General features: G+C 48.0%; 1 protein-coding gene and 1 long non-coding RNA gene across 2 annotated transcripts in view; one reads left to right on the top strand and one right to left on the bottom strand.

Moving 5' to 3' along the window:
* Window positions 1-15,854, bottom strand: part of RBM33 (RNA binding motif protein 33) — a 138,832-nt gene extending 122,978 nt beyond the window's left edge. Inside the window, 1 exon segment of the mRNA XM_047095800.1 lies at window positions 15,752-15,854. Coding sequence (XP_046951756.1) covers window positions 15,752-15,794 — 43 coding nt within the window. The 5' untranslated portion in view covers window positions 15,795-15,854.
* Window positions 15,855-16,352: 498 nt separating this feature from the next.
* On the top strand, window positions 16,353-18,677 carry LOC124524008 (uncharacterized). Its single transcript, XR_006965144.1, has 3 exons — window positions 16,353-16,486; window positions 16,903-16,947; window positions 17,694-18,677. It is a non-coding gene; the product is annotated as an uncharacterized LOC124524008 (long non-coding RNA).
* The last annotated feature ends 5,566 nt before the right edge of the window (window positions 18,678-24,243 follow it).

Raw genomic sequence — 24,243 nt, 5'->3', positions numbered from 1 at the left:
TCAAGCCCCACATCTGGCTCTGCACCAAAGCATGGAGCCTGCTTGGGATTCTGTCTCCCTCTGCCCCTCCCCCACCCAAGCACATGCAGGTGCGCTTTTCATCAAAATAAATTCTAAAAATCTTTTTAAGATTTAAAAAAATTAAATGTACATGGGGCGCATAGGTAATATAATCAATTTTAGAAATTAAACCAATGCATTTTAACAATATCATTCGTAAGTTCACTTAAGAGAAACAATGGGGCGCCTGGGTGGCGCAGTCGGTTAAGCATCCGACTTCAGCCAGGTCACGATCTCGCGGTCCGTGAGTTCGAGCCCCGCGTCAGGCTCTGGGCTGATGGCTCAGAGCCTGGAGCCTGTTTCCGATTCTGTGTCTCCCTCTCTCTCTCTCTGCCCCTCCCCCGTTCATGCTCTGTCTCTCTCTGTCCCAAAAATAAATAAACGTTGAAAAAAAAAATTTTTTAATAAAAAAAAGAGAAACAATAAACCCATTACATGTTAACAGAACATATTCTTTTTAAGATTATTTTGAAAGAGAGAGAGAGAGATGGGGGGAGAGGGGGAGAGTGAGAGAGAGAAAGAGAGAGAGAACGAGTGGGGGAGGGGCAGAGAGAGTGGGAGAGAGAATCCCAGGCAGGCACTGTGCTGTCAGCACAGAACCTGACCTGGAGCTCAATCTCAGGGTTCGTGAGATCATGACCTGAGCCAAAATCAAGAGTCAGATGTTTAACCGACTGAGCCATCCAATGTAATATCTTGCAAATGTCTTGCAAATGCCCCCAATGTAACAGTCTTGCAAAACTCCTTAATATCTGTCTTTAGAGAAAACAGCTGGGTTTTTACGTCTGATTCTGCTTTCGATCTCCTGCAATATTTGTTCTAATTGAAGTACGTGAAAAAAAATCCAACACCAAGTACATGTGAAGTTGCAAAAGAGAGTGTTAATCGCGTTTTCAGAGAACTTCAGATAGTCTTGATACTATACCAATACTCAGCAAGTGGCAGTTTCTTAAAGCCTGTTTGCAGTGCAGAATCTGAAGCGTTATCAATGAACATTTCGTACTCTCCTCTATTAAAATGCACCGCTGTGTCGTGCATTGTTAATATATCTTTTATCACGAGTGATTGTGTAACATCATTTTGAAAATACCGGTTCACTGGGGCGCCTGGGTGAGTCAGTTAAGCGGCTGACTTCGGCTCAGGTCACGATCTCGCAGTCTGTGAGTTCGAGCCCTGCGTCGGGCTCTGTGCTGACAGCTCAGAGCCTGGAGCCTGTTTCAGATTCTGTGTTTCCCTCTCTCTGACCCTCCCCCGTTCATGCTCTGTCTCTCTCTGTCTCAAAAATAATAAACGTTAAAAAAAAAAAAATTAAAAAGAAAGAAAATACCGGTTCACTGAGTTATCCAGTGCTTCCAAATCTGGACACCTTTCATCATTCAATATCAAAAATTAGATCTGTTATTAACAGCACCACCAATCTCATCAGAAAAGTCTTCAAATATTGGGATGTTTTCAAGTTCACCACAGCAAACACAACTTTTCCAAAATTCTAATTTTTGCCTGAAAGCTTGGATTTTCTCATTGGCAATCAATACTGTCAGGTGCTTCTTTCCTTGAAGAGGCAGGCTCACTTCATTTGCAAGCACACATCTGGCAAATCCTAAAGGCTGAGTGATTATAGTTGGCCAATTGTCTTTTCAAGTGAAACCGGTGTTTCGTGAAAAAAACAAAACAGTAATTAAACAGCTAATTCAGTTCTCAACACAACCAGACAAGTACTGTTCCCTGGGAGCCACAGACGGTAATAACGGAAGTGCCTTATGCGTACTTCCCATTTCGTCTTAGACAAAAAAAAAAAAAAAAAAAAAAAAAAAAAATTACGGACTCAGGGTCAAGATTTAATAAAATAACGTCTACTACTTCATCAAGGGTCTAACTAAACAAAACTGTAATTTTTTTTTTTTCTGCGTGGCCTGACTTATAACAGTTTGTGGCTGAGGCAACTGACTCACCATTACTTCTGCAACATTGGTACAAATTTACAGCACTGTGAAAAGGACACATCGGGTCTTAGTACTATTATGAACACAGCGCTCACAGACACTCTAAATTCATCTTGGGGACCCTCATGACTTTGAAAGCCGTTCCCATCCAATCAGTGAACATCGACAGTATGGAGAAGGACGCTCACCAAGGAATGTTTTATCCACAGGGGAAAAGTGGAAGTCAGCCAAACGAAAACAAAGCAGACAGGTACAATTAAAATGACAGTCTTGAAACTACACACTAGGCAGCAATAAGAACTGTAACTAGTACTGTTCTGTTTCCTGACATGGAAAAATATCCACAGCAACATAATGTGAGAGAAAAAGTCCCACAACATCATGTAGTATAATGCTCCATTTTATACATGAAACAGACGTGTCCAGCTGTGTCTGCAAGGATATGAGCAAAAGTGCTAGTAAGAGTCATCTTTCTGTATGGAATTACAGATTGTCTCCTGTATTCTTCCTTACATTTTTACAAAACCCATTTTCTTTCTTAGAATAACAACTTGTCCTTACTAAAGTAATAACCCACTTGTTATAAAACTTCTTCCAATACCTAAAAGTACACAGATGGTTTAAAATCACCCCAAATTTCTCTGATCAGAAGTAACAATCATAACATCAAGTGAACATTACTCCAAATGTCTATGCACACATTTGAACGTATAATGCACAAACTAAAACGGGATGGATGGTACGGGACGTCTTTAACAAAGTACGAAATTTCGTACTATCTAAATTTATCAGAAAAAGCCACTCAAGTAAAAATCAATGGAATGACTGAAATTCAAGTAAAAATTTCTTCAACGCAGGAGATATTTTGAGGGTAATTGCCAGCCCTCCCCAACCCCCCAAAAATACACACAGCACGACAGGGGCCGAGGAGAGTGAAGCCTGGCGTCACACGCTAGGCAACAACCGACAGAAAGGCTGAGCGATGCCCAGATTTCCGACAAGCAGGTGGACATACAGGGGAAACGGCACACAGGCTGAAAAGTGCTGGGCAAGCCCAGGAGACCACGAGTAGGTCGAGGTCAGTACGTCTGAAACACCATTCACTGAGAGAAGCAGCAGGAAAAATAAATGCTGAGAAGGCAGATTTGGGGCATTACTGAAGAATCGACGTGAGAAATCTACACTCAACACGCAACAGGACTGCAGTTTGGAAAGATTATCTGGCAACAACAAAAAAGCAATGACTGAAGAGACAGAAGATAAACAATGGCCTGAACAACAAAGAATTGCAAACCAAGAAGTAAGGGGAAAGTCCTGGTTAGCATCATAGGAGAGAACAGGTGGGGAGAATAAGACAATGACTAAACCAGAATCTGTCCGAGTCCAGGTCCTATGGACCAAATGACAGGGACAGAAGAGAAGTCAAAGAAAACATCAGGATTCTGAATCCAGAGTATTAGTGGGATGTGAACTGACTGGTAAATGTGCTGGTTTATTTTGGGAGTGGGACGAGGAGAAGGTAAGGAGTTCAGTCTTTAAAATGCTGCATGGGTGGGGCGCCTGGGAGGCTCAGTCGGTTGGGCGGCCGACTTCGGCTCAGGTCATGATCTCGCGGTCTGTGGGTTCGAGCCCCGCGTCGAGCTCTGTGCTGACAGCTCGGAGCCTGGAGCCTGTTTCAGATTCTGTGTCTCCCTCTCTCTGCCCCTCCCCGACTTGTGCTCTGTCTCTATCAAAAATAAATAAAACGTAAAAAAAAAAAAAAATTTAAATGCTGCATGGGTCCCATTACACACCAGCCATCCTTTGTAATACTGTCTGACTTGCTGACTGTACAGGACTGAGACGTCTCTGACTCTCAGACACTATGTGAAGGCTGAACGATCCCATTCCATTCTGATCCTAATAATCCGGAGTTAGCACACAGGTAAGGGCTCAGTCTCACAAGATTGCCCAGCTGCAAATGGGATGCCCAGGCTACACCACACATCTGTTGCCCAACTACAAATTCAGAGGGTCCCACAATCACCCTTCCCCTAAGTTAAGTAATTCAACTGAACAACTTACAGAACTTACATCACAGAACCCAGGAACACCTGGTACTTACTACGACAGTTTAAAGGATAAAAACAAACAGTGGGATTAAGGACAAGGCTGGGAAGGGTTCAAGTGCAAAAGCCTCTGTCCGCACAGTTAAGGGTATGCCACTGTCCCCAGCACGGGGACGTGGGAAGCTATCCCAAATGTCTTCACTGAGGGATTTCTATGGAGGTCTCATTACACAGGCATGACTTAAACCACTGACCAATGATGACTGACTCGACATCCACTCCCTCTCCTACCTCCCAGGAAATGAGGTTGAGGCTGAAAATTCTAACCCTTTAAATATGGTTGTTTTTTTCTGGCAACCGGCCCCCATCCTGAAACTAGCTAGGGTCCCCCCACCCCCAACAGTGAGTCATTTGTTAGCATACAGAAGACAATAAATTCAAAGGGTTTTCAGGGCTGTGTGCCAGGAACAAAATCCAAATATCATATTTCTTTTTTATCACAAACACAGTGTCACCTACAAAGTCCTGCCCACCAGAACCTCATAATGTGACCTTATTTAGAAATAGGACCATTACAGGGGCACCTGGTGGCTCAGTCAGTTAAGTGTCCGACTTCAGCTCAGGTCATGATCTTGGGAGTTTGAGTTCGAGCCCCCGCGTCGGGCTCCCTGCTGTCAGCACAGAGCCCGCTTCAGATCCTCTGCCTCTTCCCTAGAGTTCTCTCTCTCTCTCCCCAAAATAAATAAGCATTAAAAGAAAAAAGAAAAGAAAAGAAAAGAAATAGGATCATTACAGATAGAAGTGTTAAGGTGAGGTCATACTGGGTTAGGATGGGCCCTAACTCCCACGACTGGTGTGGCGATCCCACTTCTCAGTACACGTACCAGAGAAGCGTCTACACACAAGAGACTGCAAACACAAGTCTGAAGAGAGATTTACACACCCACGTCCGTGGCGGCACTCTTCACAATAACCAAAGGGTGGAAGCAACCGAAGTGTCCATCGCTGCGTAAATGGATAAATGGGGTCTGGCCATACAATGGAATATTAGTCTTAGAAAGGAAATTCTACACCTGCTACAACACGCATGAACCCTGACAACATCACGCGACATCAAGTAAGCCACCCACAAAAAGGCAAATGCCGTCTGACTCCTACACAAGGTCCCGAGAGTAGTCGGATTAATACAGACAGAAGTAGAACGGTGGGCACCAGGGGGTAGAGGGCGGGAATGGGGAGGAGCGTTCCACAGGACGGAGGGAGTAAGGAGGTGGCACAGACACGAAACGCAACTGGCCGTGATTCCACACTGCCGTAACTAGATGATGGACACAGAAGAACTACGCAATTATTTTTTAGTTGAAATTTTTTCCATAGTAAGTCTCTTTTAAAGTAAGAGAAATTTTAAACTGAACTATGAATAACTTTCCACTTCTGACAGAGCCTCAAACGTCTGACCGCCTCCTCTGTTGAGGAGCGCGTGGGAACGGGCTGGTGGCGGCGGGGGCCACGGCGCAGACGCCACGCAGAACGGTCTACACGCATCCACCTCTGTTTCCTCACTTGCTCGGCAAGGGGCCTCGCTCTGACCAGGCTAAACCAAAGGCACACTAGAAAAAATACAAAATGACATATGCAGAGACTAACCTTTGTGGCATAAAACGAATACTACATACTGGTCGTGAATACGTGTACGTAGGTATATCTACTAACTTAATACCTCACCACTGATACGGAAAGAAATATGTATGGGAAATACACCAAATTCCTGATGGTGTGCGTGACTGTGGAGAGACAGGAGACGACAAAGTATAAAGGGGGCCTTATCTGTAATAAGGTCGTTCATTTAAAATACAAACCTGATGCAAACGTGACCAAATGTTAAGTGCTCATTCCAGCTGTGAGGTTAACAGGTTCGTCACGCTATTCTCTACCGTTTACTGTATTAAAGGGCTTCTCCCAGCACGAAGATCGACAGAAGTCAAAGGACTGAGACGCTATTGCTTTATACAGGTATAGACTCGCCCTCAAGAAGATGTGGCCACGTATGCACAAACATGGAACAGATGCCCGAAGGGGACTATTTAAAATAGAGAAAAAAGTTTGTTTTTCTCAGTGGAGGAGGGCAAAGTGACCATGAGCAGGTGTGTATCGTGGAAGAGGAAAAGGGATCAAACACGAGGATGAATCAAAGGGGGGAAGTTACGAACAGTGTCGTCCCAAAGGGCACACTGCTGGGAATCCCGGCCCTAGCGTAAATCCATGTGAGCACGGGGGAAAGAAGTCTGGGGTTGAAAAGGCAGGTGGAGGCCTCTTTTTCTGGAGAAAGCAATCTCATCCCCTGACACCAAGGAAACAGAAAAAGACCAAAAACAAACAAAAAAAACCTGTAAGTACTGCAGTGAGATTACAGCTACAGCAACAGAAGTGGAAAACAACTAGAATTCCCAAAAGGAAGGAAACACAACTCTCGGTGTTGGGTCCATGTGCTTGGACAAAGGCATGCGAAGCAAAGGAAAGACCACACCTAATGCAGTACCTTTAGAATACGTGCAGCCCCTTTCTTTAAAGTTCCGGTTTGTACCTATCACAGTGAGCAGAACCAAGAGAACAAATTGTGTCCACATTCATCCGGTTTTGAAGCAAGAACAATGCATCCCTGAAGACCCCAGGGGAAAATTAACTTTGCAGGACCAGAGTGGTCAATGCCCTCACCAGGAGACTCTCCTTACCCAAATATCTTGTTAGGGGCACCTGGGTGGCTCAGTCGGTCAAGCGTCCGATTTCGGCTCAGGTCATGATCTCACGGTTTGTGAGTTGGAGCCCCACATCGGGCTCTGTGCTGACAGCTCAGAGCCTGGAGCCTGCTTCGGATTCTGTCTCTCTTTCACTCCAGCTCATGCTGTCTGTCTGTCTGTCTGTCTCTCTCTCTCTCTCTCTCAAAAATAAATAAAACATTTAAAAAAAATTTAATTAAACATCCTGCTGGATATTCTATTTTCATAAAGGAGTCACTTTTTCTTAGAGCAAGGCTATAGGTATCTGCCGGAATTTTTTATAATTTTCAATTACATAGCAATGAGAGGTCTATAATTAACCCAACTCTCTTGCTTAGCATTCTAACTATTTCCTCTTTTCCAGGAACCTGGGACTTGGATTATAAACAGTACAGAACATTAGCTTCAACAGGGTTCTAGCCAACTGCCTAGTCCAAGGGTCAGCAAATTCCGGTCCACAGGCCAAGTACGGTCTGCCACCCCTCTCTGTCCAAATGTGGCTGCTGCCTGTTTATACAAGCAAGCTTTTATTGAAACAGTGTACGCCAATTCAATTACATATTGTTCAGAGCTGCTTTCAGGCTACAAGGGCAAAACAGAGTAATTGCAACAGAAGCCATGTGATCTGCAAAGCCTAAGATATTTACCATTGGCCCTTTGCAGACAAAATTTGCCAATCTTTGCTCTAGTCCAAAGGTTCTCAACCTTCTTCCTTTTGCTTCAACACCATTCTCATGTATGATATGCTCATATTCTAAATCACTAACAGTGAAAATTCTGTATTTCACAGGTGAGTAAATTTAGACCCTTTATTTGAGCCATCTAGGAAGAACAATCAGGGTAACGTTCAAGAACTTTGAGGGGCACCTGGGTGGCTCAGTCGGTTAAGTTTCCGACTCTTGATCTCAGCTCAGGTCTGGATGTCAGGGTCCTGAGTACAAGCCCGGCATTGGGCTCCATGCTGGACACGAAACCTACTGAAAGGGGGGACGGGGGGAAGAACTTTGAAAGTGAGCATGTGAGCCCTACAGAGTAAAACTACCAAACTGAGCAACCAAGCAAAATAATCAGACAGAGCCTCTATGCCATGTTGCTTGAAAAATAATTTGTAGTCATTGTTTTAAAGATCTCTCACCTATATGGGCCCCTGCACAGGCTCTCCCTGAAATGAACTTTGTACTCTGTTTACGTGTAGTGCGCACTGGCCATTTGCCTGCCTGTCCTGCAACTGAATTTCTTCCTGAGTCTGGAAGTCAATCACACTAGGAGTCCCGATGGAAGACAGGGCTCTGCCTCCCCAAGCTACAAAAGCTAGAGCCTCGATTCTCTGCCATCCCGGGCAGCCTGGAGGAGGGCCAGCGGTCTGAACTCAGCCAACCGATGTCCCCACCACGACTTAGGAATGTGAAGGAAATCACACCCTATTTCTTTTCCCAAAAGTCTACACCCTCCTTCTAAAAAGTTAAGCTTTCTAAACTGGCAAAGATCAGTTGCTAAATAGGTGAAACTTAAGGGAAGAAACGTCAAAGGAAAGGAGAAAAAGGAGAAAGCTCCCCCCCCTCCCCCGGCCAGTCCCTTTTCTGCCTTCCACAGACACAAGCAACTGCTGTGCAGACTGTGGTCCCCACACTCCACAAAGGTGCAGGGGAAATGTAGGAGTGGCCTCCCCGAGCCTCTGTTCGTGTGCTTGGACTGCACGAGGCGAGGCGCTCACAGGAAGCCCGAGTCCCAATTAGCTTCACAGCCATTCTCAGGAGTTATTCTCAGGAGGCAGAGGCAGGACACACACACGGCAGACGGGAGGCCGTCAGAGACGGCGGAGTGAGCTCTGGAAAACCACGTTGTTGCCCCTGGGCTCACAGGGGCTGTGACAGTCGGTGGTGGCTTCTTAAGGATCGATACCGCCCAAAGTCAGTACTTGCAGCAGAGCCGACTGAGAAGGCCCATGAGGTTCCCCAAGACTCTGCGGGGTCACAGGACTGCCAGGCAAGCTCCTCACAACTAGGCTGAGATCACTAGGGAAAGTTTTCCCAGCCGTTGCACCTGCACCTTTCCAACCACTGTGGAAGCCTCTAATTCCTGTATTAAAACCCTTCATACTTGGGACACTTGGCACAGCTTCTGTTCCGACTCACTGATAAAACTCAAATAATCCCAGCACTACAGAAGGGCTGAACACAGGATTCATTTTACTTCAATGAGCTTGCATTTTTACACCTGTTTTCTCCTTCAATCCAACCGCAAATCCTTTTACAGATGTGAAAAACAACACTAGCCAAAGTCAGCGAACCACAAAGCCAGATTTAAACTCAAGTGTACCAAACACCAAGTACAGCACTCTTCAATTTACTGAGGAAGCAGCTACAGCAGCATACCCTCTGATTTCCTATATGAAAATACTAAAGGGGGGGTGCCCCTTGGGTGGCTCAGTCAGTTAAGCGTCTGACTCTTGATCTCCGCTCAGGTCACGATCTCACGGTTTGTGAGCTCAGGCCACGCATGGGGCTCTCTGGTGACAGCATGGAGCCTGCTTGGGATTCTCTCTCTCTCCCTCTTTCCGCTCCTTCTCTGCTCATGTGTATGCTCACACACTCTCTCTCTCACTCAGAATAAACTTTAAAAAATATGTTAAAGGGCAACTATGACTTCGTTGATGTTTAGGTAGGAAGGTCACTTATTTTACGGAACGCAGTAAATCGCACAGGCAGAATCACTCAGGCACAGGCTGCAATCTGGTGGTCTACAAGACACATGCTCTCTGATTTACATGATCTCTTCTTAGTTGACTTAGTTAACATTTTAAAAATGGAATTATATGCAAGTATTAGAGTTCCATCTTCTTTCAAAAAAGAGGAGAAAATATCAAAAGATGGCAAATAGTGGACCCACATTTAGCGATAGCTAAAACAGCTAAAGATAAACAGCATTTGGGGGTGCCTGAGTGGGTTAAGCGTCAGACTTAGGCTCAGGTCATGATCCCGCAGTTCACGAGTTCGAGCCCCACATCGGGCCCTGTGCTGACAGCTCAGAGCCTAGAGCCTGGAGCCTGCTTCGGATTCTGTGTCTCCCTCTCTCTCTCCACCCCTCCCCTGCTCATTCTTGTTTTCTCTCACTCTCTCAAAAATAGATAAAACATTTTTAAAAATTAAAAAAACAAAAAAAATGTAAATAAAAAAGATAGACAGCATCTGGCGGAACAGAACAAAATTCCTACGTCGGTCAGTAACTGACGAAGTAGCTGTAGACACGGGGCATCCCTGGAGCAAATCGCCAGCAGCAACTGTGAGACTGCTGAGGCCCCAGAACCGCCCTGACCGCTGTGCTTCTCCCGTCCTAGGCATCTATCCCTCCACCTCACTCTATGAACTACCAAAGTGCCTATCCTCACAAAAGCATCTCCATGAATTGTCTTGTTATTCTTATGTTTTGTATATAACTGAAGTATCAAAAACCAGTAATAAGTTTCAGTTAAATGAGACAAGGAGAAATGATAGGGAGAAATATATAAGAAAATTTCCCAAAACTGAAGATTCCCAGACTAAAGTGTCCCCCAAATGCAAAGCACAATAAAAAGATATTTGCTGATGAAATTTGAGAACACTGAGGAGTAACTGTTAAAATCTTCCAGGGAGAGAAAAAGGTCACATACAAAGGAATCAGAATGCCATCACTTTCAACAGCAGAACTGGAAGCCAGGAAAACACAGCAACACCACCAAAAATCTAAGGAAAATGAATTCAAATCTAGAATTCTAGGCCTAACCAGATCATCAATCAAGTATAAAAACAAAGTAAAAATCTGTTCGGGCAAGCCTGAGTCAAAAAATTTAGCTTTACCACACTAGAAATGGGAGTGTTGAACCAACCCTACACTAATTCATTTGAAAACATAAAGAAGTACTTTGCCAGAAAAATCTACCAAAACTGACCCACAGAGGGGCACCTAGCTGGCTCAGACAGAAGGGTATGCAAGTCTTGATCTCACTGTAGGGAGTTCAAGCCCCGTGCTGAGTGTAAAGATTACTTACGTAAATAAACTCAAAAAAAAAATGACCCAGAGACTTTTAAAAAGTGAAAGAGACCAATGATAGAAGAAACTGAAAAATAAAGAGGTACCAGACCCCAAAGGCTTTGCAGACAGAGTTCTTCAACATTTAATACAAAGGTTTTTTTCATTATGTCTCAGAAAACTTCTCAACTCGTTCTAAGAAATCAGCATTTCATTGAAAAAAAAAAAAAAAGAAAGAAACAGGATAGCACCAATGCACACACAAACACAAAGGAAAAAAACTATAAGCCAATCTTTCTTATGCTCGTACATAAATCCTAAAATGAAATCCAACCATATATTAAAAAGAACAAAACACACAGGTTTTGGGCCCAAGAATGCAAGGTTGGTTCAACACTAGAAATCTACCAATATAATACATTAAGAGATTAAAGAAAGGACCTCACAGATCACCTCAACCGATAAGGAAAAAGCATTTGATGAAAATTAAAAGACTCAAAAAACAAACTTCTTCACTAAAAAAAAACAGTATCAGAAACCTACAGTATACATATCTAATGGCAAAACATTAAAAAGAACACTCTTTAAAACCCAGAACAAGCTCACAAGACAGAGAAGCCTGTCACCACCCGCACTCTTCAACATCATACTGGAGGGCTTAATGACGAGTGCCTCTGAGACAAGAAATGAGAGCTATAAATATTAGAACAAAAGACGCTGCAGAAATGACTGTCTAACTAGAAAATCTAAAGTACCAAACTGGTAAAACAAGATTCAAAAAACCAGGTGTATACTATTCAATTAGATCTTAAATGTTTTATTTTATTTTTGAGAGAGCCCAAGTAGGGGGAGGGGCAAAGAGAGAGGGACAGAGGATCTGAAGCAGGCTCTGCACCGACAGCAGAGAGCTCAATGTGGGGCTTGAACTCACAAAACACGAGATCATGACCTGAGCCAAAGTTGGACTCTCAACCGACTGAGCCACCACATTTTAAAAAAGCTTTTCTACAGATCAATATCAAATGTGAGAATAGGATTAAAAACTACACCATCTTAGGGGCACCTGGGTGGCTTAGTCAGTTAAGCGTTCCACTTCGGCTCAGGTCGTGATCTCACGGTTTATGAGTTCCAGCCCTGTGCCGGGCTCTGTGCTGACAGCTCAGAGCCTGGAGCCTGCTTTGGATTCTGTGTCTCCCTCTCTCTCTCTTCCCCTCCCCCACTCACACTGTCTCTCTCTCTCTCTCTCTCTCAAAAATAAATATTTAAAAAAAAATTTTTTTAAGTACACCATCCACAGTGACAAATACAAAATATCTACAAACAAAACTAACAAGAAATGCAAAAGAACTATATAAAGAAAATTTTACTTAATGTAAGTTCCACAGGGGAAGGGACCTCTGGTTTATTCACTATGTACCCCGGCCTCTTAGATCAGTGCCCGGCACAGGAGCAGGTACTCAATAAACATTTGGCAGATGACTAACAGACAAAAAAGAAAAGCTTGACAGAGACACTCTTGTTGCTGGATGAAAGAACCCATCCTGTAAAAATACCAATCATTCTCAAATTATGTAAATAAACTCAACACAACCTAAATAAGAATTCTAGTAGAATTCTTTACGGAATGTGATTGATGATTCTGAAGTACATTTTTTTTTTAAACGCACAGAGCTAATCATATGGGATTAGCTGGAAAAGAATATGCCATCATAGGGGTGCCAGGGTGGCTCAGTCCGTTAAGCATCTGACTCTTGATTTCGGCTCAGGTCATGATCTCACGGTTTTTGAGTTCAAGCCCTGCAACGGGCTCTGGGCTGATGGCACAGAGCCTGCTTGGGATTCCGTCTCTCTCTCCCTCTCTATCCCTCCCCAACTCATTCTCTCTCTCTCTCTCTCTCAAAAAATAAACATTAAAAAAAATTTTTTTAATATGCCAACATATATACATAACACACACAGAAAGACATATGCACATATATTCACACACACAGTAAAATGATAATTCCAAAAAACTGTTCATGGTAACTTCTTAAAAAGGTGGAAAAGACAGAGAAGAAGTCAACAAATCATATTAGAACTGTTATAGGCCCCAAATTCACACAACACTCAAAATAAAACTCCATATGGAATAAAAGCTAAATATAAAAAAAAAGCCCAGAAGCATCAAATGGTAAAAACATAGAGGAACTCTTAGCATAGAAACAGATTTACAAAAAGAAAAAAAAAAAAAAATACTTATAAAAGAATAAGTGATATATTTCACAAAGTAAAACTTTAAGTTCCATATAGTAAAACACTTAAAACAAATTTATTTATAGGGCAAGCACAATTTTAAAAAAGGGTCACTAATCCTCCGATACAATACACGAAGAATGAGAAATATACAATAAGGAGAAGAGGTCAACCACCCACTTTAAAAAAAGGTGACTGAGGGTCAGTTAGGCATCAGACCTCGGCTTAGGTCATCTCTCCAGTTTGCAAGTTCAAGCCCCCATCAGGCTCTCTACTGTCAGCACAGAGCCTGCTTCGGATCCTCTGTCCCCCTCTCTCTGCCCCTCCCCCGCTGGTTCTGGTTCTCTCTCTCAGAACAAATAAATCTATGACATGACTTAAAAAAATAAGTAGCAAATTACGTAAACAAGCAATTCACAGAAAAATAGCACATGAAAAGATGTCTAACTTCTCTGGAGATCAGAAAAACAGAAATACAGATTACAACATCGAGGCTCTTTTTCTGTCCCGAGATGATCCAGAATTAAAAAGATTCTTAGGGTATGGGAAACGGGATACTCCCACACACTACTGAGGGAAGTTAAGGACAACTTGCAGTAGCTACCAAAATTGTAAATACATGTAATTGCAACACAGTACTTCCACTTTTAGAGCGATCCGTCCTCCAGAAATATTTGCATAGGCACACTGAGTTGTGTCTACACACGTTTAGCACGGTATTTGCTAGTGGCGAGAAAGCTGAAATAACTGGAATGCCCATCGACAGGCAAACGATCAGTGGTGGATCCATCAAACTCTCACCTACTGACATGGGAAGATGCCCAGGACCTGCTTTTAAGTGAACAAAGCAAAGTGCAGAGTACTAGAATTCTACTCATACCATAAAAGGGCACAGGAGGGTTCACGAGGAAAACATTTCATTAATTCACTCACCGTCAAATTATGTGGCACGTATGCAACGTGCCAGCAAGTTGGAGCACATGGCTCGTGAAAGAGACACCATTCCTGCCTCAATGGGACCCATAGGCTTCTTTTTCCAAAAAGACCAAATAAATAACAAACCGGGCTAGACGTTCTGAAGCAAACAAGGCTGCCAAGAATAAAAGGCAGGGAGGCTCGGAGGCAGGAGCTGGACCTACTTCCACGTAAGGAGGGCATCCTGGGAGCCTGAGACCCGGAGCGCGAGGGCCGGAGCAGTGCAACCGGAGGGGACCTGGAGGACCGCACTCAGCCTGTGTGCGGAGGCCGCAGGAGCCAAGTCACACGCAACTCAGAACCCTGGTAAGGGCTGTGGCTAAAGCCTCGGAGGGAAACGGGGTGGCCCTGACAAAACGGAAGGAGAAACTCCAGAACCTCAAGGTAAAGCCTACCTACTCCTCTAAAATAGCAAGTCTCGACCTTTCGAGACGCAAGTTCATCCCGGGCGCCGAAATGCTTTGATTTACGTCGACTGTATTCGTAGGTTATCTGCTCTCTCAGGACCTAAGGATCGCGAACTTGAAAGGACACGCCCGCACAGAGAGCAGCAGCCACCTCTGCAACGCCTTCACACACCACGCCGCCTCGGCAAAACGCCCCTGTGCGCGAGAGAACACGCAAGTAACGGGTGGCATTGTTCGCGAAAGGGCTTCTGACCCAGGAGCCCCCGGGCGACGCTACCAGAACGATACAAAACACAAGATCGTGACCCCGGAAAGTAACCGAGCAAGGAAGGAACACCCTACCTACCCTGTACCTTCACGTTTTAACTCGAGAGCCCCAGCCCTAACAGGCACGACATCTCTTTACCTTCCAGAAAAGCGGCACGGACCAAGCCCCCCTGCCCCAAGTGACACTTCTGTGTTTAGCCTCTCTCGGCGGGTTTTTTCCACCCTGCCACGCAAATGTCTCAATGGTTGGACCAAAGTTCTAAGCACGACACTGCAGCGTACTCGTAAGCAGGCGGTACTAAGAAGTGCCTCCAGGGAATACGCTGGAAGGATGTTTCAACACGTATCAAATGCTTTTACTGATTCCACTTTACCGTCTATGGGTTTCCTTCACCGAAGCTTTCGAGCGATAATTACGAACTCACTTGCAAGTATTTTTCCTTATTAAAAAAAAGAAAAGAAAAAGAAAAAGCCTCGGCCCACAAATTGTGATTTCACCTGGAATTTGTTAGGCGCCCTGTCAAAACCACTGATGCTTGCGAAACAAGAGGAAACCGCCCAAAGGAACTGATCCGGTATCTACACCTTTCTTGCCCGGCTGGGTCTCGGTCAAACGCGGACGAAGCGCTAGCAAGCGTTCATTGGGCCACGGAGGGGTGCACGTAGCCGACCCGCGAGACGGGGTCACTCCTCTGCAACCCCCGGCTTCTGAAACGCCGCACTGCCCCCACGCTCCCGCACAATGGGGGACACCCTCAGCGGCGCCTCTGCACCGGGCCTGAAATCCACCCAGGCCCGCCAGCAGAGCCCCTCCGGCGACGAGCCCGGCTCCCCGGCACCGCCGTCCGAGCGGCTCGCGGCCCCGGCAGGCCAGCCTCGCCGGCCGAGGCCCGCCGCTGCGTGCAGGCTCGACGGCGGAAGCCGCGGCACCGACGCTCGCGGGCCCCCACGGCGCGTCGAGCGACGCGGGAGGCACGACGACGCGGGTTGAGGGAGCCCCGGCCCGTCCTCCCCGCGCGGGGCGCCTCACGTACCTCCGGCGCCGGCTCCTCCGCCGGCTCCCAGGGCGGCCGCCATGGTGCTCGCGGGCCCGGCCTTCGGGGTCGCCCCGCCAAGCCAGGCGGTGGGCCGCCGGCCGGCCGGGGCCCGGGGACGTGCGGCGGGGGGCGGGGGGGGGGGGCGGCGGGCCGGGACCGGGGAGGGGGCGAGACGGCCGGCGGTCTCGGCCACTCCGGCCCGGCTCCTCCGCAGGAAGAAAACAACAGACTATCGCAACATGGCCGCCGGCCCGCCCGCCGCCGCGGTGCACGCCGGGATGATGGCGACCAGCAGGGCGGGCGCGGGCCGCCTCCGCGGCGTGGCGGCTCCGGGACGCCTGCAGGAACGCAGGGCGAGCGCGGAGGGCGAGCAGGCGGGCGGCCGCCGCGCTCGGCCCCTGCAGCCGCAGAGTTTGCAGCGGCGGCGGGGGCGGTTGCCGGCCGTAGTCCCGTCCCGGGTTCTGTCGTACGACACTTTGCAGCAGTTGGCGCGGCGCTTTCCGGCCGGCGGCCCGCGGGCCGGGGGGCGGGGCTGGCCGCGCCGTCACGCTCGGGCCGGGCAGGGGCGGGGCTTGCTCGGAGAGGCTGGCTGGAGCTGACCCAGAGCAGGCGAGCTGTCGGAGCCCGGGTCCGGAGGCCGGCTGCGGGTGCTTCCCGGACGCGCTGGGCGCCCGGGCCCGAGGTCCGCGGGAGATTGCGCTCCTGGAGCAGCGAAAACGGCCGGAAAACGAGGTGCCGTGAATGATATCAAGGAAGGGGCGTAGGGCTTCGGGAGCCTCGTCTGCTTGTCAGCAGGTGGGGGATGGGGGAGGCGTGGGTGTAATGGGGTCGTGAAGTACCCTCGAGCTGCAAACGTCGATTCGTTGACGGTGAAGGTGAGGGTATGGGAAAAGGAAGGAAAGGGCCATGGAGTAGAAAGAAGGCTGAGCAGAGGTTCAGAGATGTCAGATGACTTCCTAGGGACGGAGGATTGCCAGCAGTGTGTGCGGCCACGAGCGTCCTGGGGGAGACGGGTGCTCAAGAAGCAGTCAGCTGCAAAGGGGAACAAGGGTCAGATGCAATGAGGACTTTGGGACATTTTCCTGAAGCTGTAGGGAGTATGGACAGATTTTAACAACAGAAGTGACATGACAAAATTTGTGTTTTAGGAAGGTGGCTCTGACAGCAAGAGAGCGGATGGGCAGCGTGGAGAGGTAAGAAACCGGGTGCTGTGACCCATTGGTAAACAGCCGCCACGGTCCATGCTGGAGGTGGCTTCCCAGATGGGAACAGAGATGGGCATGTGACAAAACGTTAGTGATAGACTACATTAACTATAAAATTCTTTCAACTTTATATACGTTTGAAGTTTTTCATGATAAGTTGTTTGAAAAAATAAACTTTACTGGATTCGTAATTAATGCCACAGATACTCACCTGAAAGAGAAAAAACGAAAAACAATTTTTAAAAGTTACTTTGATTCAGCTGCATGTAATCACTGCATAAAAATGATAGCGAGCGTTGTAAGCAACCTGGAATAATTAAGTCTCCATCAGAAAGCACATCAGCCCATCCAGATTTTAAAAGGCTTGAACCTCTAATCACCTTGCATTATTTTTGAACTGTGGAGGGTGACATTTCTAACTCAGAACATGTTTTTCAAGATAGTTCCGCTGGTGATCGTCTGCCTCCCCCTCCCACTGGTGATCTTGAGAAGGATGGTTCAAAACACCAAATACCCAGAGATGAAACAATCTCATACGTACTTTGTAGCCATGTTATAATTAAAGGAAGATATCTATGTCAGTTATGAATGACCTAAAAACGAATTTCTCTAGGACAAGGCTCTAAATTTTTTCATCACTAACTGGAAATACTTGAGCCTGGACGCCTAATAGGAGAAGATTTTGATACAGTACTGTGAGTAAAGGTTTAACAAACCCCCTTTCTTCTCTACAGACAGATTTCACTTTGGGTTGCCTTTTTAACTTGCCCTAGAAACCTGATGAAGTTACAACGTCAACTGTGTTATAAAACATCCTTGCTTGTGTCGGAAGTGCTCTGTGACTGGTACACTGCTTCTGGCTGGACAAAACGGAATCATCTTTAAACACCTGTCAGGGAGCCAGAACTTGAGGGTCTCCCTTCACTGAGTTTGGGGATGTAAAAGGTAAATCCAGGTAACTATTATGAGATGTGCAAGTTCCCACGGTCTAGGATTCTAAGCCAGGGCAGTCCCGACGCCTTCATCTTGCACCTGAGTTGCATCTGGGGAACCACAGAGCAGCTCTGTGAGGAGCTCACGTGTGCTTACGTGGACTGCAAAGGGGAGCATCTCAGAATGCCCCGCTCCCAACGTGTGTTTTTTCTTTAACTTTTTAAATGAAGCTGCTGCCAGGTGTCGCGTTACAGGAGTATAAATGGTCAACCTCAGAAGATCTCCTACTGAGCATTTAACAATTTCTTACATCTCCCCCTGAAAATCTTACAGGTTCCGCTTCGCTTTCAGTTACAAGTGAATGTAGAAGCCTTACTCTTCTGTCAACATGGACTGAAAAGTCTAGGGCCCCATCCTCCTGCTATAAGACAGATTTTGCAAAAAAAAAAAAAAAATTGTTGGATTGCTGGGCTTTAGAAATTAAAACAAATCTCCAGGGGATCAAGAAAGAAGCAGGGAGGTGGGGGAGGGCGTGAGCTATAAATAGTGAGGGTGTAAGAAAGGCAGGTTTCCCTGAGGGAAGGTGCCCCTGTTAGCACTGCCAATAGGAAATAAGCCCTTGGGCCTCTGGTGGTGAGAATATGAACGTGAGGCCCCCGGTTTAAGCCAGCGATCCTGGAAGGCCTTCCTCATATTATGCTCCCTTGTTTTTCACAGTTTGAGGTCAAGCAACTGTGGGGGGCCTGGGTGGCTCAGTCAGTCATACATCAGATTCTTGATTTCGGCTCAGGTCATGACGTCATGGTTCGTGACGTTGAGCCCTGCGTCGGGCTCTGCACTGACAGCACGGAGCCTGCTTTGATCCTCTCTCTCTCCCTCTCTCTGCCCCTCCCCCACTCACACTCTCTCTCAAAATGAATGAACCTGAAGGAAAAAAAAGATCACAAAATACACAGAAGAAACCACAATAATTGAGAGTTGAAAAAATACAATCTGTAGATTGCCCTCCCAAGGAGCTCAGATACTGAAATTCTCAGAAACAACACTACGTGAAATGTTTAAGGAAATGAGTTAAAGTGAGAAGCCAGCAGGAGACCCCCATAGTGACCGGCGAGCCGCTCTGTATCGGTCCCCTTCTTTGCAGCCTTCTCTTCTGGAACAGTCTTATCCTCAAGCCATTAGGTGACGCCGGTGGTGATACCGACAGGGGCAGGGGAGATGGAGATGTCTTTGCTGACCCACATCTGAGAATCTGAACCCAGGCTCCTTACGAGGGCTGTCCGGTATGGGAAGTGAGATCAAAACGGGGAGGAGTATGTCCTTGCGGATTGGCAGGCTAGGGTAAGGAGTCAGCTTGGCAGGATGAGGCGCTGGGGTCAGTGCGACATGGAGAGTCCCGGCCCGGGCAGGACAGGAGGACGCCACCCCGGGGTGGGGGCCGCTTGTGAGCTGGCTGTAGCAGCAGGCGGTGAACTGGGACATCAGCATGCCAGCGCTGTGGGAGGGTTTCCACGCTGCTGGGAGGTGGGGCCCAGGAGGTCAGAGCTGGGTGCGAGTGGTGAGAGCATCTCCGTGGGCAGCAGAACCGCGGTGGGGACAGCCTGCCGCTTGTGAGCAAACAGACTGACCGCTCTCGCCGTGATGACCGTTCCTGGGACGGCCTGCAGGCGGGGCCAGGGTCTGCAGACAAGAGGGAAGGAAGGTAACGAGGTTGACTTATCTTCATGACTGTAGGTGATCTGTAGGAAGAGAGTTCTTGTCGGAAGTTCATACCGAGGTACTTGTCAGTGATGCAGCCTCAACTCAGAGGCTTATTCTCAAATGGTGCAAAGAAAAGGGTTTTAATTTACTGCATGTTGAACTTCTCGGTAAGTTTTTTGTTTTTGTTTTTGTTTTGCTTTGAAACAAAAAAAATTATTAAAAACAAAAAAAAGGACTAAAGAGAATGTTCAAAAATGTAATTGTAGAGGCGCCTGGTTGGCTCAGTTGATTCAGCATCCAACTCCTGATTTTGGCTCAGGTCATGCATGATTCCACAGTTTGTGAGTTCAAGCCCCGCATCAGGCTCTGTGCTGACAGTGTGGACCCTGCTGGGGATTCTTGCTCTCCCTCTCTCTCTGCCCCTCCCTGTTCATTCTCTCTCTCCCTCCCTCTCTCTCTCTCTCTCTCTCTCTCTCTCTCTCTCTCAAAATAAATAAAAACTTTTTAAAATATGCAAGGGGCACCTGGGTGGCTCAGTTGGTTAAGCGTCCAACTCTTGGTTTCAGCTCAGGTCATGACCTCACAGTTCGTGAGGTGGAGCCCTGCGTCGGGCTCTGCACTGAGCATAGAGCCTGCTTGGGAGTCTCTCTCCCTCTTTCTCTGCCCCTCCCCTGCTCGAACGTTCTCTCTCTCTCAAATAAATAAACTTAAAAAATTTAAATGTAATTGTTAAATAGTGAAGGAATCATGGGTGTGTGCCTATGTCCAAAGTCATCAGATTGTGTACATTGAATATGTGCTGCTCTCTGTGTATCAACCGTACCTCAATAAAGCTATCTTAGGGGCGCCTGGGTGGCGCAGTCGGTTAAGCGTCCGACTTCAGCCAGGTCACGATCTCGCGGTCCGGGAGTTCGAGCCCCGCGTCAGGCTCTGGGCTGACGGCTCGGAGCCTGGAGCCTGTTTCCGATTCTGTGTCTCCCTCTCTCTCTGCCCCTCCCCCGTTCATGCTCTGTCTCTCTCTGTCCCAAAAATAAATAAACGTTGAAAAAAAAAATTTTTTTTTTAAAATAAATAAATAAAGCTATCTTAAACATTGATTGTTGTAGTAAAAATCTCGAAAGAAACGTTAAACAGATGGCACAGCTGATGAGGGGATTTTAGTTAAGGACAGGTAGGATCGCCTAGAACATACCACAAAGAGGAAAGGTGGGGAACAGTGGGACTGAGAGGTTCGGAAACCAGGAGGGCAGAATAAGAGTGTCCGACTGGAGGTCCGCGGGAGAGAGCAAAGAGAGTGGAAGAGAGGCGGTATGTGTCAAGCTGATTTCCGAGAGTTTTCGAGAACCGATGAAAGATGCGAGTCCACAAATACAGGAGCATCAAGTAAGAAAAGTTCAGAGACATCTACACCTAGATTTACACGTAGTGCAACAAAAAAGTGTCCGAAACAGAGAAGAGCCTGAGAGTAAACAAAAGGGACCCGCCATCCGGGGTCACGATGGAGCAGTTGGGGCAGACGTCCCCCACATCCTAACGTGAAAACCGGACAGATGTGAGGCAAACACGCTTCCGACCTTGGACCACAGGCAGCACAGAGCTGCCATCACCGAGAGAGAGGGCGCCACCGAAGCGGCCCTCGTCCAGCTTTCTGCCGGGAAGCACTTTCTGGACCGGGGGGAGGAGGGGAGACCCCAGTAAAACACCAACATCTTAACGGCTAGAGAGGTAAGAGTTTCGCGGGGCTGACGTGGGGCGTTTGTAGGGCTCCGTGCTGGAGGCAGTGGCGCTGTGTCCGGGAGGAGCTCAGAAATGTGCAGGGCGTCACCCTGAGAGTGTGGCTGCAGGGTTACCCCCTGCGAGGAAAGGAAAGTGCCGAAGGGGAGCGGCTCCCGGAGCTCACCGCCCCCCCCCCGGTCCCCGTGGCCTCCGTGGGCCAGTCTCCACGGGTCCTGAGCTGTGTGCGTCCCTCTTCAGATACGACTGTTCCTCCGGCCCCTCGGCCGCATTTCTCGAAGTGCCGTCCATCAGTTTAGCAATGTGCTTTACGGTCGCTTTTGGGTCCTTGTCAGAACGCAGATTCCTAGACTTCGTGCCAGTTTCGCCGAGTTCTGACTTCTGGAAGTTCGGTCGGGAAGTCACTTCCCCGGGTGCCTTCTACGCTCACCTGAGGATATAAACCGTTCCCACGGAGGCGTCAGCGAAGCTGGGAAATGTTAGGTTAACTCGCCTTAACTTTCCTTCGCTGCTCCTGCGCGGACGTCTGCTAGGAATGGGGATTGTGCCGTCGAGGGGCCGCCTGCCTCCTTCATTTACGATTTCAAGCTCAGGAACCTAGGGAGACGGGGCCTCTGGGAAACGCTTCTGCTCGGTGGCAACCTCAGGATGGGCGTTTGTGCTAACGGAAGTGGGGTCGGGGGAGGTGAGCGAAAGAGGCTCGCTGGGTGTCCAGAAGGCGGAGGAGCGCTGGGCCAGTTCCTCGACCTGCGTCCGTGTCGTGAGGTGTGCATGTGGCCGGGTCGTGCCGGGGAGAGGGCGCAGAGCTGAGCCCTCGGGAGGACCGACTGCTCCGGGCCAAGGCAGAAAAGCCGGTGAAGGCGCACCTTGTGTTTAAACAGCCCCTTGTCCCCGGGGAGCTCGGAATTTACCTCATTTACCCCCGTGGAGCCCCTGTGGTGCAGGCCGAAGGGTGGCCTCGCCTTACCTGTGAGAAGCCTCGCAGGGAGGCTAGTGGCTCACGGGTCACTAAAGCATTTGATGGTGCCCCCACCCCCACCCCACGAGCACCCTCCCTTCCCACCTCCCTCGGGGCCCTGCCTCTCCCGGAACTTCAGCAGGACAGACAGGCCCTTCTTTCCTCGTGTGTACCTGTCCGTCCATCCAGCCGCCCCCGCTGGGCCTGAGCCCCCACGGTTTTCACAGTCGTGCTCCTGACCCTTTAGAGGGGTGGTTACCACTACGTATGAACGTGAAGCTCTGTTTGCACCCCGCTCGAGCCAGAAAATAAGCCATTTTAGGGTGTGTTTTTCCCTTAGTCTGTTTTTGTCTCATTATTAAGAACATTTTTTTTAAAGTTTATTTATTGATCTTTAACAGAGAGAGAGAGAAGGGGAGAGAGAATCCCAAGCAGGCTCTGTGCCATCAAGGCAGAACCCGATGCGGGGCTCGAACCCGTGAATGGTGAGATCATGACCTGAGCCGACATCGAGAGTCAGATGCTCAACCTACTGAGCCACCCAGGCACCCCGAGAACATTTTCTTTATAAAAATCTTAAAAGGATGTCAGCCTGGGCGCCGTCAAATACACAGCTGAACCATCTCCTGTGGGATAGTGTGCAAGCCCAAGGTCCCAGGTCTCAGTGTGCTTGCATTTCAGTCGCATCTAAGTATAAGCGCAAGATGGTAACCGATCAGTGGATGACAGAGCCGTGGTAAGTCTGATCCTCATTTCCAGTGGGAGCAGAGCTCCGCGTCAAAGACAGCCCCACTTCTTAAGTACAAGTTCGCTACGGAAACCACAATGGCCCCAGGATGTTTCCTTTGCTTGTGGTGACTCCACCTGTGATACACCACGTTGGCGATCACGTTCCAGAAGTATGTTAACCGACAGTGCCTGCGAGCGTCGCAGGTGGGGGCTGCCCCCTGCAAGCTGGTTGCCTGTTTCCTTCGCTGCTTTACAAATGGGAAGCAGGGACAGGAGCCACCACGGGACGTGCCAAGGACAGAGAGCAAGACAGTCTCCCACTTCTCGTGCAGACCACCCAGGAGGTATCACCTGTGTGGTCGCTTCCATATTGTGGAGAGTCGCGTGAAATCACCGCATAATACTAACGACAACGCTGGGAATTGTATAAAAGCAAATAAAATTGTGCTTACGAAAGCAGGAACGTTAAATCCCCTCTTAAGTTACATCTTCTATCTGATTGCGAACATAACTGATCTTTCGCCCATTGTCTGTTGCACGTTTGCTCCTAACATGACTTCAGGCTCCCACCTTCTTGCTAGCATTGTTTTCTTTTTCTGAGTCCAAGCTATTTGGGTTATCCGAATACTCAGGATTCTTACTTTGCTCCCCATCTTGCCAGCTGACAAGTAGGTGCTTGTGCGCCCCCCTCGCCATTGGGTTGCCTTCCAGAGGGGAAGGACCCAGTTCCTGGTGTATTCGCTGCCCACTGAGGTGATGTGTTCACCCAGCCATCGTGTGCAGAGGTGTGCCAGACCTGGGGCTGGGCGGTGGAGGCGTGGAAATGACCAAGATGCCACCCTGCCCTGGGGAGCCCTACCTAGCCCAGCGCCAGTCAACAGCTCTATGCGGTTGGCATGAGACCAGCCCAGTCCTGCAGTGACTCCGCAAGACTAAGTCATTAAAACACACTCATACGGGAAGAAGAGATCCCTCGGAATAAATACGCCACATTCCAGAGCCGGTACTGCTGCTCTAAAAACCATAAATTCCTCAAATATCGATGTTTACTGGATAAAGAAATCTGACCATTGATTATTGCAACTGAACATTAAACTGTTGTCTGTCATTTTGACTAATGACAGATCTCGTGAGGCCACGTCTCCACGGAGCCCTGAACATTTCTCGGGAGCCTACTATGGTGCCTAAGCCCACGGCAGTCACTTACACGTCGGGACCTTAGTTTCCTT

Source organism: Lynx rufus, unplaced genomic scaffold, assembly GCF_022079265.1.
Source record: "Lynx rufus isolate CCGP_SWC_20201006 ecotype Redwood Valley unplaced genomic scaffold, mLynRuf1.p SCAF_4, whole genome shotgun sequence".
Taxonomy (NCBI): Eukaryota; Metazoa; Chordata; class Mammalia; order Carnivora; family Felidae; genus Lynx; species Lynx rufus.
Note: the sequence above shows the minus strand (reverse complement) of the source record. Positions and strands in the feature narration are given on the sequence as shown.